The sequence below is a fragment of the Mixophyes fleayi genome, chromosome 5 (genome assembly GCF_038048845.1).
Source record: "Mixophyes fleayi isolate aMixFle1 chromosome 5, aMixFle1.hap1, whole genome shotgun sequence".
NCBI classification, from domain to species: Eukaryota; Metazoa; Chordata; class Amphibia; order Anura; family Limnodynastidae; genus Mixophyes; species Mixophyes fleayi.
In genome coordinates, this window is record NC_134406.1 from 276553186 (window position 1) to 276570324 (window position 17139).

The following is a 17139-nucleotide window of genomic DNA, read 5'->3' on the forward strand; positions in this document are numbered from 1 at the left end:
AAGTGGGAGCCTGGGCTAAGAGCTGAGCTAGGGTACAGCTTACTCCCAACTGCCGTCCACATTCCACCCTATAGCGATATCCAGCTGCATTCCCCCTCCTAGTTTAGGGTGCAGTTGTGTGACATCATACACCTTTGTTCGGATGCAGTATGAATTAATACCAACTACTACAACAGTGACATTTCACACCTTGACTACTGCAACCTCCTCGTATCTGGTATTCCCCTCACCTTAAATGTTGCAATCTTCCACTCACCACTGCTCCACTTTACAAAGCCCTACACTGGTTCCATGTCCTCCAGTATCAGATTACTAACTAACACCTACAAAAGCCCGTACCACCATTTTATACATCCCTTCAACGTCGCACCTAATCTCTGGTAACCACCTACAAGACTTCTCTCGTGCTGTTACCCACTTATGGAATTCCTTTCCACTCCTGCCGATTCCCATAGCCTTCAAATGCCATCTGAAAACTCATCTTTATTAGAACTTGCCCTATTCCCACTCACTAATGCACCACTTCCACTCTAAACCAGACTCACTCATCTCAGCTGTGCCCTCTTACAATTGGATTATAAACTCTCAGATGCAGGGCTCTCCCTACCCTTTGTTTGCATGTCTGCAATTATTATGTCTACCAAGTAGGTCCCTTTAAGTTGATCCTGGTCAGCAGGTACATCTGCTCTACCTTCAAACACCGCATTCCCAAAAAACTTCTCCAAAATTGCCTCAACACATACTGGAGCTTCGTGATCACAGTAAGACTGATTTAATACATCCCAGATACTGAAACAGTTTGAATGATTGCTTTAAACATGTTTTTTCTGGATTAGAATGCATGCTACATAAGTTTCTAGAGTTTATAGTTGTACTATTGTTCGACATCTCATATTTAAAATTTTGTTACCACCACACATTAAATTATAAGGATCAAATTAAAAGCAGATCTTGTCTGGACTTCTTACCTCACTACAAGACATCTTCAAACTGTCTTTCACCTAATAAACTGCACTGAAAAGTAACCATGATCTCCTTCCATGTAATACAAGGAAGGTCCTTCTGCATTGGCTACAGCCGACCACCCCTACCCGACAATACTGCCGTCCTGGTTTAACTGTCTCCATTGACAATTCACTGTTTTAGAACCCTAAGTATTGGTCCTATTCAAACCTCTGCTTGATATGGCCAACACTCAAGGACACCATCCTTCCACCTACATGCACATCACCCTCAACACTTCTCCTTTATCCCTCACATCCAGACCAAGTCATACTACATCCATCTGAAACATCCTCACACAAGAAGCCACCAAGTCATGATCCACAATCTAATATTTCTCCATCTTAACTACTGCAACCTTCTATCCAGCCTGCAAATGATAAGACCATCCACCCAACAGCCATGGAAGTGGCTTCAAGACTACACTGGTAATTCATCAGTTGCCCCAACCACATTCTTCCAGCAGCCCTCTGCTCCTTCATTGGCCGTGTGTATTTCTCAGTCTTATTCCATGCACAGAAGACTTATTCCTCGCTGCTAAATGCTATCCCAGCCCCAAGACTCAACATCTCCTGTCCATGATGAATCACTTCCAAGAATCCCATACCTTCTCCACATCGTCTGTTCTTAGAGCAGCCTCATAACCACTCACTTCCCCCAATAGCAGCAGCAAATCTTATTCCATGATCTTCTATATCAAGTGACCCCCACAACTTAGAGTGTAAGCTTCATGGTCATGGCCTTTTGCTTCTGTTCCCCAACATTCAATGTCATTTGTATCATGATGCACTGAGTGCTTATCAATGCATTGGTTTCACAACACTGCAGGAGTCGTCGTATTGCAGCTCTTATTACCAGTGAATAATGGACCCTGTTCTACAGTGCAAACAAATGTCACTGGGAGTCAGACATAGGATTTAGGTTTTTATTTTCCTGTAAGAAAGCAAAGAGACTGCATATTCCCTACAGGACTGCAAAGCCTTGAAATCAGAGTCACATGACTACGGTCACAAATTATTTATAGACATGAGCGGGCTCTGGTGTATGCATGACTGTAAATAAACGCACATTCTAGATGGTACAAAATACAAAACCCAACACTAAACATGGAAAATGTTCTGATGTTTCACTAACAAAAGTGGTCACTTATGTCTGGAGTGGACGCCAAAAGGTCGGTGCAGATATCCTGCTTCTAATGTATAGTCCACTAAATCTATTCATTAAAACATGCGATAGGTCAGAGTTGTCAGACCGCTGTCAGTGGTACGTACCATTCATGTACAGACAATGATCCTGTTCTGCTGTAACACATCAATGACTCCGGGTACTATGTAGATTCTACACCACAACTCAACACGAAACCCGTGTCTCTCATGTTGGTTCAGTTTCACCATTGTACATGCAAACACTGATTAAACACCCCAATATGTACAAAATAAAACTTGGCTTGTAATGCAGATTTATCCCAATTTAAAGGCAGCTTTGCCAGCATGGTAAAACTTTGGAATAAAAACAGGTACTTGCCGTAAAGTGAATCCTTGATTCAATAAGAGTTCTCAAAAACTGAGAAGAGAAGATAAAATAATAAAACTTGTGGTACACGAGATGAACCGAATGAGACATCCATGTTCACCAGGGTCCTGGAAGTCTCGGTACCACTTTACTGCTGAGCAAAATGGTCCCAAATGCTCCCTTAACAGCATTTCCACAGCTCCATTCCAAGCACTTCCAACAGGTCATGTTTTCAGGATTTCTTCACTCATTTAGAGACACATTATTACAGACAGAATCATAACATGACCCTGCTGGGTGTTCTCAGATTGAAGATATGGAATGCTGCTCTGCAGGAGACAGATGGGAGATTAACACAGCATAATTCACACACTCAGAATAAAACAGGTCAGATAAAAGCATCTCTGGATCAGCAATGTCACCGATGGAGCAGTAATGTACAGGGGTCCATGGATTTACACATTACGGCTACTCCAGCAATGCCATGTTGTCTATGCTCCTACCCCGAGAGATTTAGGGACATTTGTGAACTTATCTGACCACTTCCCAGGGATTGTGCAAAGGATCTAGGACAGAAGTCTAGAGTTCCCCTGGGAATACTCTGCTATTGTGTATTGTACAATAGTCAGTAGGGCAGATGTTCACAGCTTCTTCAGACGGCTGTACAGCTCCCGTTTACTCTTCTCACCAGCCCAAGTGCGGCTTTTCATGCGGAACCTCCTCAGATCGTCTTTGAAGTCTTCATGGAGCATGGGCCGGTAGCTCTCCGGCTCACAGAATGACTGGAAGGAGAACAGGTAATTGATGAGGGAGTTTCTGATCACACCTCGAAGCAGCGATTGTGTCCCCAAACCACTCTAAACTGTGCCCATTGTCTAGAACCAACACTAGCTGCTCTACTTGTCTAACCTGTGCTTTACTCACAGCCAACAAGAACTGCTGAAACAGCTTTAACCAGCTAATTAGACAAGACCTGTTCTGATATTCCACATACCTAGAGCTCCATTTCTACAGATATCATGAAACACCCCAATTCTCCAATCACCAGACAGATAGGTCTGTACCTTGCACTTGTGGAAGAAGTCTTTGTAGCCACCCAATAGAACGTACAGTTCAGGATAGTGCAGGTTGGGATACTCATTCAGGTCTCGGTCCTTCTCTCTTAAGAACTTGCACCTGCAGAAAGATTAGAGATCAGATTCAGGTCTACTTGTTGGTAGCTGGACCTGTAACACAAGAATGTGAGGACCATCAGGCTGGTTTGAGGAGAGGAAGGCAGCCATCACAACCTAGCATGGAACATCTTCCAGAGAGTTTAAAGTCAGAAGGGAGCCAGAAGTTGGAGACTTACAGTCGGGGTCCTCTCTCGGAGGAGAACTCGCAGTGGAAGATAATGATCACTCGCTTGGCTCCGTGTGGACGGATTGGATTCTTCAGAAGATGATCTTCTATCTCCAGTTCCATGTGCAGATTGATGGCTCTCTGTGGATGGACAGTTTAACTGAGAACACATACAAACTACACGCGTGTACAAGATTAGCTCACTCAGGACTCTATTACAAGTGGTTATTAAAACCTTTACATGAAACCCTTTTAGATTTTGCTTTTTGGTGTTCTGAATGATAAAAAATCATTTCTAAGTTCCTGTCTCCTGTGAAGTGGATTCATTATGCTGAACATGGGTTTTTTAAATTGTTAAACATTTCAGAGAAGACATTGAATCACAGATAGAGCTGCAGGAGACAGAAAACATCCCCCCCGAACAAATGTAAACCTGGAGTGTAAACAATGGTAGCAAGTAGCGTTTATTCACTTATTCCTGATTATGCCCCTACCCCTCAACAAGACAGTTCAGTTATCTAACAAAAAGTCAAAAACAACTAAATCTCTGGCGCTAATAGGTCCCAAATAATAATCAATATGTTATTAAATATTAGGCAATAAATGCAGCAACTCAAAAAGGAGGTAGTGTCAAACCTCCATATAAATGCAACGACAACAAACAGAGAGTTGCGCAGGAATTGCCTGATAAAACATTTATTAAATCAGATCATGTGAGAGCAACCAATGTAAAGCTTTCATAGATCATTAAATAGTGATCTTATAACAGTAATAGCATATAGAATATATAAAGATATAGATAAAAATTATGCTTATAAAAAGCAAGACATAAAACATTCATATTACATGGCTTTCAAAAGAGAAAAACATTGCTATCAATATATAATTAACCCTTATTAGACAGTATCCAGTTAGATAAGGGTATCCAACAGCTGAATCAATAACATTTGCAGGTGCTAGTAACCCTTAGAAGATCCTAAGCAGCCGTGGAGAAAACCAATAGAATGTCAATTCCAATAAATCATCTGTAGAAACAGAAGTTGTCTCTTTTGATAAAGAGGAGTACAGTAACTTTAATATTGCGATGTTGCCTCTTTTAGTGAAGAGGAATACAATAACTTCAATGTCACAAAGGTAATTGTATATTCATATGTCCGTATACAAGTAATATCCGTGCAGCTGGGGTTTAAGAGTAGTAAGGATATGTGGTAGATGAAAGCTTCTTACCATCTGGACGGCTAAACATCGGCAGACATTGCGTCCCTCCACATAAGATATATAGATATATGTGTATTCTTACCCCCAGCGGATAATGTCCTCACATCAAGGAACAATGCTATATTAAGCCACTGTTTAATGGAACAATCCGGAGACAGGTTAAAGGTCCTCTTCGGTGCGCACCAATCCGGATAAGCTTTTCAAGTCACGTGACCAAGGGTTCGGTTTATGATACAAACTAACTTATCCCTTTGTTAGGCTCACGATAACTCAGGTGATATAAGCATAGCAAAAATAGCAACTCAAATAGATAGAAGTTCCATCACAAGCAGAGAACAATTCTTTCCCATCAGTGCACGAACAGTGTCTAATTGACAATTCAGGCAGCAAACACAAGGCGACGCGTTTCGTCTGATATACAGACTTTCTCAAGCCCTTGAGTGCTTGAGAAAGTCTGTATATCAGACGAAACGCGTCGCCTTGTGTTTGCTGCCTGAATTGTCAATTAGACACTGTTCGTGCACTGATGGGAAAGAATTGTTCTCTGCTTGTGATGGAACTTCTATCTATTTGAGTTGCTATTTTTGCTATGCTTATATCACCTGAGTTATCGTGAGCCTAACAAAGGGATAAGTTAGTTTGTATCATAAACCGAACCCTTGGTCACGTGACTTGAAAAGCTTATCCGGATTGGTGCGCACCGAAGAGGACCTTTAACCTGTCTCCGGATTGTTCCATTAAACAGTGGCTTAATATAGCATTGTTCCTTGATGTGAGGACATTATCCGCTGGGGGTAAGAATACACATATATCTATATATCTTATGTGGAGGGACGCAATGTCTGCCGATGTTTAGCTGTCCAGATGGTAAGAAGCTTTCATCTACCACATATCCTTACTACTCTTAAACCCCAGCTGCACGGATATTACTTGTATACGGACATATGAATATACAATTACCTTTGTGACATTGAAGTTATTGTATTCCTCTTCACTAAAAGAGGCAACATTGCAATATTAAAGTTACTGTACTCCTCTTTATCAAAAGAGACAACTTCTGTTTCTACAGATGATTTATTGGAATTGACATTCTATTGGTTTTCTCCACGGCTGCTTAGGATCTTCTAAGGGTTACTAGCACCTGCAAATGTTATTGATTCAGCTGTTGGATACCCTTATCTAACTGGATACTGTCTAATAAGGGTTAATTATATATTGATAGCAATGTTTTTCTCTTTTGAAAGCCATGTAATATGATTGTTTTATGTCTTGCTTTTTATAAGCATAATTTTTATCTATATCTTTATATATTCTATATGCTATTACTGTTATAAGATCACTATTTAATGATCTATGAAAGCTTTACATTAGTTCAGTTATCTAAGCAAATGCAAGGCCACTGACAGCAGTAACGCTAAGTGTTTAGTGGTCTATACCGCCTCCCCACTGCTATAGATTAGACAAACTGCAGACAGACATACGGTAAACCCAAGACACCAAAACAGTGAAGAAACCAAACAATCAGCTCACCTTTATATGTCCCCCTTCATACTCGTATGGGTATCTGCAATCTACGATCACACAACGCTCAATGAAGTCATTGAAATGTCCGTTTAAAACCACGGCCACCTGTAAGAAAAGTAGTCAGCACTGGACCCAAACAATAGATGTCCCGTGTTCACACCAGTGTAGACGTACCATCTCTGGGGTGACATATTTCAGCTCCTGACGTTTACCGCTCACAGTAGGAAGTAGAAAGGTCTAGGGACCAAAAAAAAAAAAAGTCAAACCCATGTTAATGAGTCTACTAGGAGTGCAAGAGTCATACAAATGTAGTAAACAATAGACTAAGGACCATCATCCAAGGCAGAAATTACACACAACACTGTTTACCTTCGAGAAGTCTCCAATAAGATCTCTTTGGTCAGTGTCCAGTAAGCCTTCAATAGTTTCTTTGGAGAAAGACATGGAGCGCATCAGACTTGTGCTCTGTAACATTAAGAGACAGAGTCAGGACGTGTTGGATTCTCTGCTAGTCTACATCATCCAGAGAGGTACTCACCATGTCAGAGTCCTCCGTCACCTCAAACATGCTGCGTCGCCTCTTAATTCTCTCCGGCATCTCTCCACGTGGGAGCTCCGTCCTCTTTATGGAAGGCCTGTCCGCCAGTGGGGGCTTAGAGGGAGATCCAGCCTCACAGCACTAAAAAAAAATGGAAGAGACTAAGCCAGGCAGCTCACCACAACCAACAGCTAGGACATGAGGTGTCTACTCACAAGCCCAGGGCTTCTTATGACCAGCGGAGCAGTCCACAGACTGGCAACACCACACGGAAACTCAGGCTCATTCTAGACAGGAGAGAAACAAGTGCCATGGTCATTTCTGTAGAAGTCACAAGAATTGCAGTTTTAGTTCTGGGTATAAGTTATGCTAAAATACAGAGTTCCTTTTAAAGGTTTCCTCCCCAGTTATTGTGTAGACCAGGCCTGTCCAACCTGCGGCCCTCCAGATGTTGTGAAACTACAAGCCCCAGCATGCTTTGCTGTTGATAGCTGGAAGGGCATGCTGGGACTTGTAGTTTCACATCTGGAGGGCCGCAAGTTGGTCAGGCCAGGCGTAGACCAACCACGATACCCCACTAGCGTGTACAACAAGTGGCAGTTAAGGCAGGTATGGGGCTGTTGGGCACAAGAAGAACATGGCTGAGGTGGGCAAGATGATATACAGGGCACAGGTGGCATATGACGAGTATAAGGCTGTAATGCAGTATACTGTGGTGGGCACAAGTATGGCAGGAGCAGATTACCTGGGTTATACTGGTAACAGGTAAGTGCAAAAGACAAGTATTCTGTTATAATGCTGTATATGGTTGTAACAGGTCCAATATGCACTGCATTTATGTCGCCGTATTGTGAAGCCATATACTTTATTGCAATATCATTATGCTGTGCGCCTCTCTCCGCCATGTTACGCCTGATCTGCGGTCTCCACAGTGGAGGAAGAACTCTAAAGAAAGGATAAGACTCATCTAGCAAGGTGCCATGTACAGTGCTGTCATACCTCCTCATCTTCTCCAACCAACATGTCCAGGAATCCATCATCGCTGCCTTCAGTAGTAGTGGAAGTGCAAGAAGACTTTCGTATTAATGGCAGATTGTATCCTCTAACATCAGAGTCCTTTCCAGGAGAAGAAAACTGAAGACAAATCACGACAATTTACTAGAACCATTAACCCGTCTCAGTATCACAAGAAGCAAAAAATGTTCCATGCAGGATAAGTTTCTGGACTGATTAGTCATTGGGTTACCAATGTCCTGTATTCAAGATAGGACTGGCAAGCTACTAATTTACCAATCTGACTTCCAAGTGTTGGCGATTGGTTTATAGGACCATAAACCACCAAGATTAAGTTTCCATATAACAATACATGGATTGTGTTAAGCCGACATTGGGGCTGCAGCTCTGATAGAGAACTGAGGTCACATATCTTTGCTATTTGATCTGTACAAGAAACCATCAGGACATTATACTGAAGACATCACTGCCCATAAGAACCGCAGATACCAGATGGTGGAGCTGGGGAAATCACAGCGTTGTACAATGTGCACACTGGGTGTATAGCACAAGGTGAATATGTTTATTAATATTTGCTTGTTTAGGTGGAGGATAAAGGGTACCCTCTGCATATCTGCTAATTGTAAGTTACCAAGTGGAAAGTCACTGAGCAGAGAGCTTCCATAAGAGACAGATAAAGGGAGTAGTACAGAGGGAATATTACATGCAGAATACCATGCATGCTGGAGCAGACTTCTGCCTTTGCACAAGAGCTTCCTTTCCATCAGCCTGGCACCGGAAGCGCACCGAGCCTCGGAAGCTTGGTCTAACTGGCATTTTGAACTGGAAGGTTTCCTGAAGAGACAAGGAATACAATTTAAGTCAGCTGCGATTGTTAGTCATGCATGAAAATACCAAGCACTATAGAGCTGGGACAGCACATAAATTGCAGGAAGTGCTGAGAATTAGCATGCATGCATGATTCCTAAACCCATGAACACTTACACAATTACGTTTCTGTATAATTATAGTATAAGACAGAATGAAGTTGTCCACCAGTAGGAAATTGTTAAAACAAAAATGAACATTAGATCTTCAGACATTGTAATATACAATCTGCAATGTTACGTACATTTTCCTTGTTCTCAGATTCACTAGGCTCAAAAACATCACAATCCAGGGAGTCCGAGAGATTCCTCTTGAATGCAGGGCTTGAACCCAGGAGTTTATGCTGGAGAAGAGATGTCCAACATCACTGCACAAGTTTAAAGCTTCTTCGCACACACAACACCTGACAGACGGCTTCTTCTGCCCATTTGACAATGCAGCTCTGGCAGATTAGACAGCTGACCCATAGATCTGGTGTACCTGCTGTGCCCCATAACGAACACAACATGCCCTCGAAGAAAGTTACTGTTTAGGGCCAATTCAACGCAGATTCGTTATTCTAGGAACAACGAGTGGCCTGCGCACTATTACCGTGTGGTAAAATTGAGCAGTATTCCCATTAGTACAGCTATTTTAACACAGATTTTAGCTCACATTTCTCAAGGCCGCGAGTAAAAATCAGAGTTATAATTACTGTATTAAATGTAAAAGTACTAGCACCGCATTAATCCTAGACCAACATGGACAAATAGAATGAGCCCCTTAAAGTTAGACAATGGAGCTGGTGAGAATCTGAAGATTCATCTCCACTGTAGCCAATAATAGAGGGAGATGCACAATAAACAGCTTTACAGAAAAGCATTGCACAGTCCCATGTGGTGAAGAGGCAGCCCCAAGTACACAGATTATGCAAGAATTCCTAAACTAATGACCGAGAGCCCTGTTTTGCCATTATAGGACATATCAAGACACAACAACTGATGTATAGAACTGATGTATAGAAAGGCGCTGCTCTCAGCAATCACTGAGTCCATGGTTTCCATCGAGGCTTAGAAATAAACTAATGATCAGCAGCACCCCTCATCCAGGCTCCAGAGACATCCCCATGTCTGTATTCAATATGCATAACAGGACTCACCGGCAGTGACCGTCTCCTTCCCAAAGGTAACTTTGTACTAAAGAAAAAAAATAAATAAGATTGTATGTGAGCTAAAAATCTTCTTACAAAGACTCCCAGAATACACAGCTCCACAAGTCACATTTATCACCAACCACCTGAAAGTGTACAGCTGGGGAAACAAGTTTACTCCACCTGTATCTGTTATGTGGCATGGAGCAGCCCCAGGGTGACAGACAGATATACACCAATTATAACCACACAATTATTGGGAATATTGCAAACACAACAGTAACAGAAGTCAGCTCATCCCAGATAACAGCTCCAGCAATTACTCATTCTGCCTGATCACCTTTGAGTGCAAATCCAGAGTTGTGTTTATTTATGGCGAGACCTAAAGTCTGTTCTCACAAACATACACCCTCTTCTGGTGGAAATAAAGTACAAATCCCATCAGCTGGTGCTTGCATATTTTACATCAGTGTTTTGCCCCTGAAGCGCTGTAGATGGGGACCCTCGGTGGGCGGGATAACAGTAAACACAAGACAGTATTGGAAGGCACAGTATGACACTTACTTCATTACCCGCCTGGAATCAAAGAGCGATCTCTCAAATCTAAAAACCAAATAAAATAATCAGACAGATACCGAGGGGACAATGTGTGTTCTCTAGTTCCCATTTAGAGCCACAGCTCAGCTAGATATTGGAAGCTGTACTACATACGATGCTGGAGAGCAGCAATGTAAGTGGAAGGATGTACAGTGTATGAAATCAGGATAGCAGTTACACTAAATACAAAGTCTGTACGAGAACAGGATCACTATGGAGGTGCACTAGGCAACCAAGCCGCAGAACAGCTCTAGAATGTCAGGATTACAACGAATTCTGTAGTACACCAGATTAACCTTTTCAGTCCGAGAGCAGGAATATTACATGAATGCCACATTAATAGGGTACAGGAGGAGCACACTGCAGGGTCAGGGTTTAATCTGATTTTCAGTCACAGTGACAAAGTGACAAAACTATAGTCTCATGGACATGCAGGTGGGCCACCACTTCATGTGACAGACAACCTGGCCTGTTAGTGTTAGTGCTGCAGGCTCCCAGCTAGGGGTAAACTAGGCACTGAGTTACATGGATCGGTGGATGAAGAGCTGTCTGATATTGCTATTGTCTCAGTGCACTCAAAGATTCATTTAAATGAGGCAATTCACCAACAGCCCACTTATCCGTCGTACTTACGTTTCCTCCAGGTCTCTCAAGCTCATTGAACCAGGGGAATCAAGACCAAGGCCTGAAGACAAAAGTTTAACAGTGAGGTCCAGCACTAAACATACCAAACCCAGCCCCAGTAACAGACCCAAAGTCCATATAGTGTTACTGCTTTGCATTTCTACAGATCTAAATGTATTGTCGGGGCAGTACCAGACAACTGCTTCTTTCCATCAACTCCTATAGATTGAGAACACCGTAAAGGACAAAGCTGGTGTCATATATATCTCACTCCTGCATTGTAAGTTCAGTAATATTCTACCCCCAGCATGAGGCTTGCAGAGTGTTACATCAGTGTCCAGGACAGGAGTTATTACTCACTGCAAGACTCACTTACCCATCTACACTAAAACAGAGTTCCTGCAATACATAAACTGTTCTAATCAATTCATATTCCAATGAAACGTCTCTAGAACCTAGGAGCGCTATATACCATTGCACTATTACAGCTATAAGTGGGTACACTGCATTTTATAGGCTACTCTCACTCTACACTGACAGACAAGGACTGAATGAGACAATATTTTCCAAATCTACTGTGTAGACTGTACCAGTCCCCAAATATTATAACAGTCAATGGCCACAGATGAAGCGACATTTCTATATGGGACTCACCAGCATCCACAGACTCTGAAGAACCCGCCCTCTGCATGGACCAGCGGTCACCCAGCTTGCACTTGGGGGTTTCACACTGGCTGTAGAGACAAAAGAGGCCAGGTCAGCTATAACCTAAACCTTCCCAGAACAGCACAGGAACAATCTAGAAACCATTAATCTGCCATTATCACTTGTAACGGTTACAGCGTTTGACTTGTGAGTAAATACTAGTACAACTATAAAATAAAAATACTGGCACATAACCACTTTATTATATTTAGTATGCACAGGATATGCCTGGAGTAGTCGAAAGGTTATTAGGTCCTAACTGAGCAGGATAGGTACATACTGTGTTATCACAGCTGGCACTATAACAGTTTTGCTCAGTCCTGACATCAATCCAATATGGAGCAGAAGGCCCCCCAGCAACCAATCACATACACTATATGGACAAAAGTATTGGCCACATCTGTTCATTATTGAATTGAGGTGTTCCAATCAGACCCATTGCCAGAGGTGTATAACATCCAGCACCAGCCATGCAGTCTCCATATGCAAACATTTGTCATACAAAATGGGTCGTTCTGAAGAGCTTAGTGACACGATGCGTGGTACTGCGATAGGATGCGTGGTACTGCGATAGGATGCGTGGTACTGCGATAGGATGCGTGGTACTGCGATAGGATGCGTGGTACTGCGATAGGATGCGTGGTACTGCGATAGGATGCGTGGTACTGCGATAGGATGCGTGGTACTGCGATAGGATGCGTGGTACTGCGATAGGATGCGTGGTACTGCGATAGGATGCGTGGTACTGCGATAGGATGCGTGGTACTGCGATAGGATGCGTGGTACTGCGATAGGATGCGTGGTACTGCGATAGGATGCGTGGTACTGCGATAGGATGCGTGGTACTGCGATAGGATGCGTGGTACCTTTACAATAAGACTGTTCATCCCTGGCCGAGTAGCTGCATGCAGCCTCACATCACCAGGACCAGTGCCAAGCGTCGGATGGAGTGGTGTAAAGCACACCGACAGTGGACTGTGGAGCAGTGGAAACGTGTTCTGTGGAGAGCAAACACGCTTCTCTGTAGGGCAGTCAGATAGGAGAGTTTAGCAGATGCCAGGAGACTTGCCTGCATTATGCCAACTGTGAAGTTTGGTGGAGGAGGGATAATGGTATGTTGGGGTATCAGGGTTCACTGATGCTTCTGACCGACATCGAAGGGGATTGATAGATCATCGATTTGCAGTCGACTGGTGAACAGAAAAATTCTCAACACCTGTATGATATAATGCTGAACAGCTTTTATTCTGTTCCAATCTGAGACCGCTTCAGTGTCTTTATTTATACAGAAAAGTCTAGGGGAATAGATGCTTAACCAATTATAAGACAGTAGATTATGAAAGTTAAACACATACTGCAGTTTTCCATCAAAGTTCAAACAATTCTTTCTGCATTATCTCTTTCCAGGTTTTCTGGCAATAACCTTGTGCTGCCCCCAGCTTTGAGCTCTTGGGTTTTATCTGTAAAGAATGCTTTGCTTCGCTGCGTGTCCTTGGTCTGTTTCTGTTCATGGGAACAACCTGCTTTGTAGTTTCACAACCTTGAATAATTCTTACAATATCTTTTTTAAGGTTATAGCATAACATTAGTTTCTAAAGCTTAGCACATGATAGATATTAAATCAATAATCATACACTTTTACCCTTACAGGTATGAAGCTGTCTTTCAGGGTTTGGGCTAGTCCCCTTCTCTCCAATGAAGGGCAATCTTAATGCTTCAGCATACCAAGTCATTCTGGACAATGCTATGCTTCCAACTTTGTGGCAACAGTTTGGGAAAGGCCCTTTTCTATTCCAACATGACTGTGCCCCAGTGCAGAGAGCAAGGACTACAAAGACATGGTTTGATGAGTTCAGTGTGGAAGAACTTGACTGGCCTGCACAGAGCCCTAATCTCAACCCCATCAAGCTTCTGGTCCAATATCAGTGCCTGACCTCAAATGCTCTACAGAATGAATGGGCACTCATTCCCACAGAAACACTCCAGCATCTTGTGGAAAGCCTTCCAAGAAGAGTGGAAGATGTCATCGCTGCAAAAGGGGGACCATATTAAAGTATATGTATTTGAATACAATTACATTACATCCCTGTTTGTGTAATGGTCAAGCATCCGAATACTGTTGTCTATATAGTGTACATCTATCACAGTAACAGATTACAGCACATAAAACTTCTCAAAACCCTGTAACATATGGGAAGGGGAAAAACCCCAAGGATCCTGGAGTCAGCACTCCAAACCCACATACACAATACTCTTCCTGCAGGATGGAGGGCTAAAATACACCAAGGTACAGGTTGTCATACCCATATCCAGTATACCTGAGGGACTGCCATGCTGAGACTAACAGCACATCACATGTAAGCCTTGACTGTCATGGCACATGCTGCCCCACAAACACATCAGTTATTTATATAGTTACTAATTCTGCAGCGCTGTAGAGAACTCACATCAGTCCCTGCCCCCATTGGAGTTTACAGTCTAAACTCCCCAACATACACACAGACTGAGAGACTAAGGTCAATTTAATAGCAACCAGTTAGCCTACCCGTGTGTCTGGAGTGCAGGAGGAAACCCACACAAACACAGGGAGAACATACAAACTCCACAGATAAGGCAATTGTCAGGAATTGAATGCATGACCCCAGTGCTGTGAGGCAGAAGTGCTAACCACCATCCTTCCCCACAACACTCATACACAGGCCATCCCTGCCACTTACTGAGAGATTATGTATGAACAGTTGCACAGACTGCTAAAACAGATGAGATCTGGTCATGCAGGCTGAACCCCTTCCAGATATATTACAACACTTTAATACTCAGAAATGTGGTCAGAAGCGGAGGGGTGTCCAACAGGACACTATAGATATTAGGTATTGCAGTAGTTTTGAAACAGGAGATCCATCTCTCCCTATCACTAACAGCAGCCATACTACAGCATGCTGCAAATTTTACTCAACTTCACAAAAGATATCAATGGATTGAACTGGTAACTAGATATCACCTACTTCCGTCTTACACTTATTCTGAAGTTGTGTCCTGCCAATGTTACACCGATGCCAGGTGCACCACCCCTCCCCATCACACCCTCAGGCCGCCACATGCTACAGTCATCCCCATAAACCATTTGCCAAAACAGCACCCCTAAAGCATACAATATACCCTCAGGCAGGAACATGCCACCCATTCCCATAACAGCCCCCTGACCAGCAGACGCCAGCTCAGACGGGCACATGCCTCCAAGGTCCCTTTCCAGGCACCACCTAGCACACGTCCCTACAGTCAGGGGCATGCCAATCCCTACCAGTCTGGTACCCATATGCACATTGCCATAAACATACCACCAGTTGCCCCAAGCCAGCCAAAGCGCTCAATATCCCCTCAGACACATGTCACCCCATTAGTCAAACCCCACTGCCTGGCACAAGCCACACAGTTCCCTTGTCAGGTACCACCCTGCCACTGGCACATGCCACCCATAATCTAGCACATGCCACCCTCAATAGCAGACACATGCCACCCTCTATCCCTCATGCACCCCCAGACCAGCTGCTGCAATGCTGAGCACGTACCTGCCCAGGCCGGCCAACTGCTCTATGTTCAGGTTGGTGACTGGAGACAAGGCGGTGTCAGCCTCGCAGGAGAAGAGGGCCTTCACCACGGGCAGCCCAGAGAGACAGCTGGTCCCCCGGACATGAGCAGGGGCCGAGCGGGACATGTCCATCTTCACTCAGGAACCAGTGCGGCCGGGTACTGCAAACAAAGTAACGAGAGGTTAGAACGCTGCATGCGGGAGGGCGCAGGACAGCTAGAGCACAACATGCGGGCGGGCGCAGGGCAGCTAGAGCACAGCGCTGGGTTAAGGCTCAATCTGATGTTTCACAGGCACGGGGGCAGTGATCAAGCGGGATAAAACTATAGTTTCACGGACGTGAGGTCGGGCCACTGCTTCATACGATAGGGTGTAGCTCGCACATTCTACAGCGACACATTATACCTGTGAGGGAACAGGGTAGAAGCTCTAAGTCTCTCCTGCTCAGGGGACAGCGTGCGCCTCACAGCCGGACAAGAGGTAATTTCTCCCAGCTCGGCCCGCAGCTGTCCTCTTAACCCTCACCAAGAGCCATCTCCACCGCCCTGCCCGCCTTGGATTTGGCGCCATCCGAGTGTAGCCAATCAGAGCGGAGAGAGCCAAACAGCACAGCCAATCAGAAAAGAGGGAAATCCGTCTGCGTTGCTTTGACGGCGCCAACAGTGATAGCCGCGGATTGGACAATGACTGGTAATAGCTTGAATGACATAGAATCTAACCAATAACTGCTGAACTCGCAGGCTGTTGTTAAATGAGTGGCAGAAGTGCGAACCAATAGCCGATAATATAACAAGTTGATAGCAGAGAAAGTGACAGCGGCGAAGTGCAATAGCCGCTCTTACCTCTTGCTGACTTGAGTGCTTACAGACTTGACAGAGAGTGATTGACAGGCGTACTGACCAATGATTGAAGAGGAAGCCGTCACCTTGGTAACTGGCAGGAAGTGGAGACTTTAGCTTTATAAGTAGGAAAAAGACACTGAGGAAACAGGAAGTTACTAAATGTAGGAATCAGGAAGTGGGAGAAATATAGGGAAGAGGAAGTAGGATAAATGTAGGGACCAGGAAGTATGAGATAGGAAGCAGGGAAGTGTAGGGATTGGAGGTGATCCCATACTTTATAGACATTAACTTAGTTTTATTTTTTTATCCTATGGGAGTAGTTATAATTATTAATGATAATACCAGTATTCGTGTCTTAACCAGTGATTTACCAGCCGATTCCCAGTATATAGCTCTATAGGAAGGTATTCACATAAACAGCGGATATTTTAAGGCGTAATTAGGGAATAGTTCTCCTGAAGAATTAGTATAATTTTCATAGATGATGCCAGGGGACAGTGAATGGGGGAGAGTACATAACTATCTACCCAATGAATGATAAAATAACTGTAACATTGTGCTCGGCAGTGGCCTCATGTATCCCAGAGAATGAGCAATCCTGAATAACTTCAATGTCCGGTCCAGTTGGTACTGATTA

At 43.7% G+C, this 17139-nt stretch overlaps 1 protein-coding gene across 2 annotated transcripts; it reads right to left on the reverse strand.

The window, feature by feature from the left end:
- Nucleotides 1–1913: 1913 nt before the first annotated feature.
- On the reverse strand, nucleotides 1914–16270 carry CDC25A (cell division cycle 25A). Of its 2 annotated transcripts, none has more exons than XM_075214216.1 (17): nucleotides 16186–16270; nucleotides 15641–15821; nucleotides 12021–12100; nucleotides 11376–11427; nucleotides 10710–10748; nucleotides 10155–10191; nucleotides 9261–9359; nucleotides 8864–8983; nucleotides 8135–8269; nucleotides 7351–7422; nucleotides 7136–7276; nucleotides 6967–7062; nucleotides 6772–6834; nucleotides 6604–6702; nucleotides 3866–3996; nucleotides 3579–3690; nucleotides 1914–3296 (listed from the first exon to the last, which is right to left on the reverse strand). In XM_075214216.1, the coding sequence occupies exons 2-17, from the start codon at nucleotides 15790–15792 to the stop codon at nucleotides 3156–3158; spliced, it is 1569 nt and encodes a 522-aa protein (XP_075070317.1). In that variant the 5' UTR covers nucleotides 15793–15821; nucleotides 16186–16270; the 3' UTR covers nucleotides 1914–3155. The 2 variants fall into 2 exon arrangements, with proteins under 2 accessions (XP_075070317.1, XP_075070316.1); XM_075214215.1 differs by having other exon boundaries at nucleotides 16066–16235.
- Nucleotides 16271–17139: the final 869 nt, after the last annotated feature.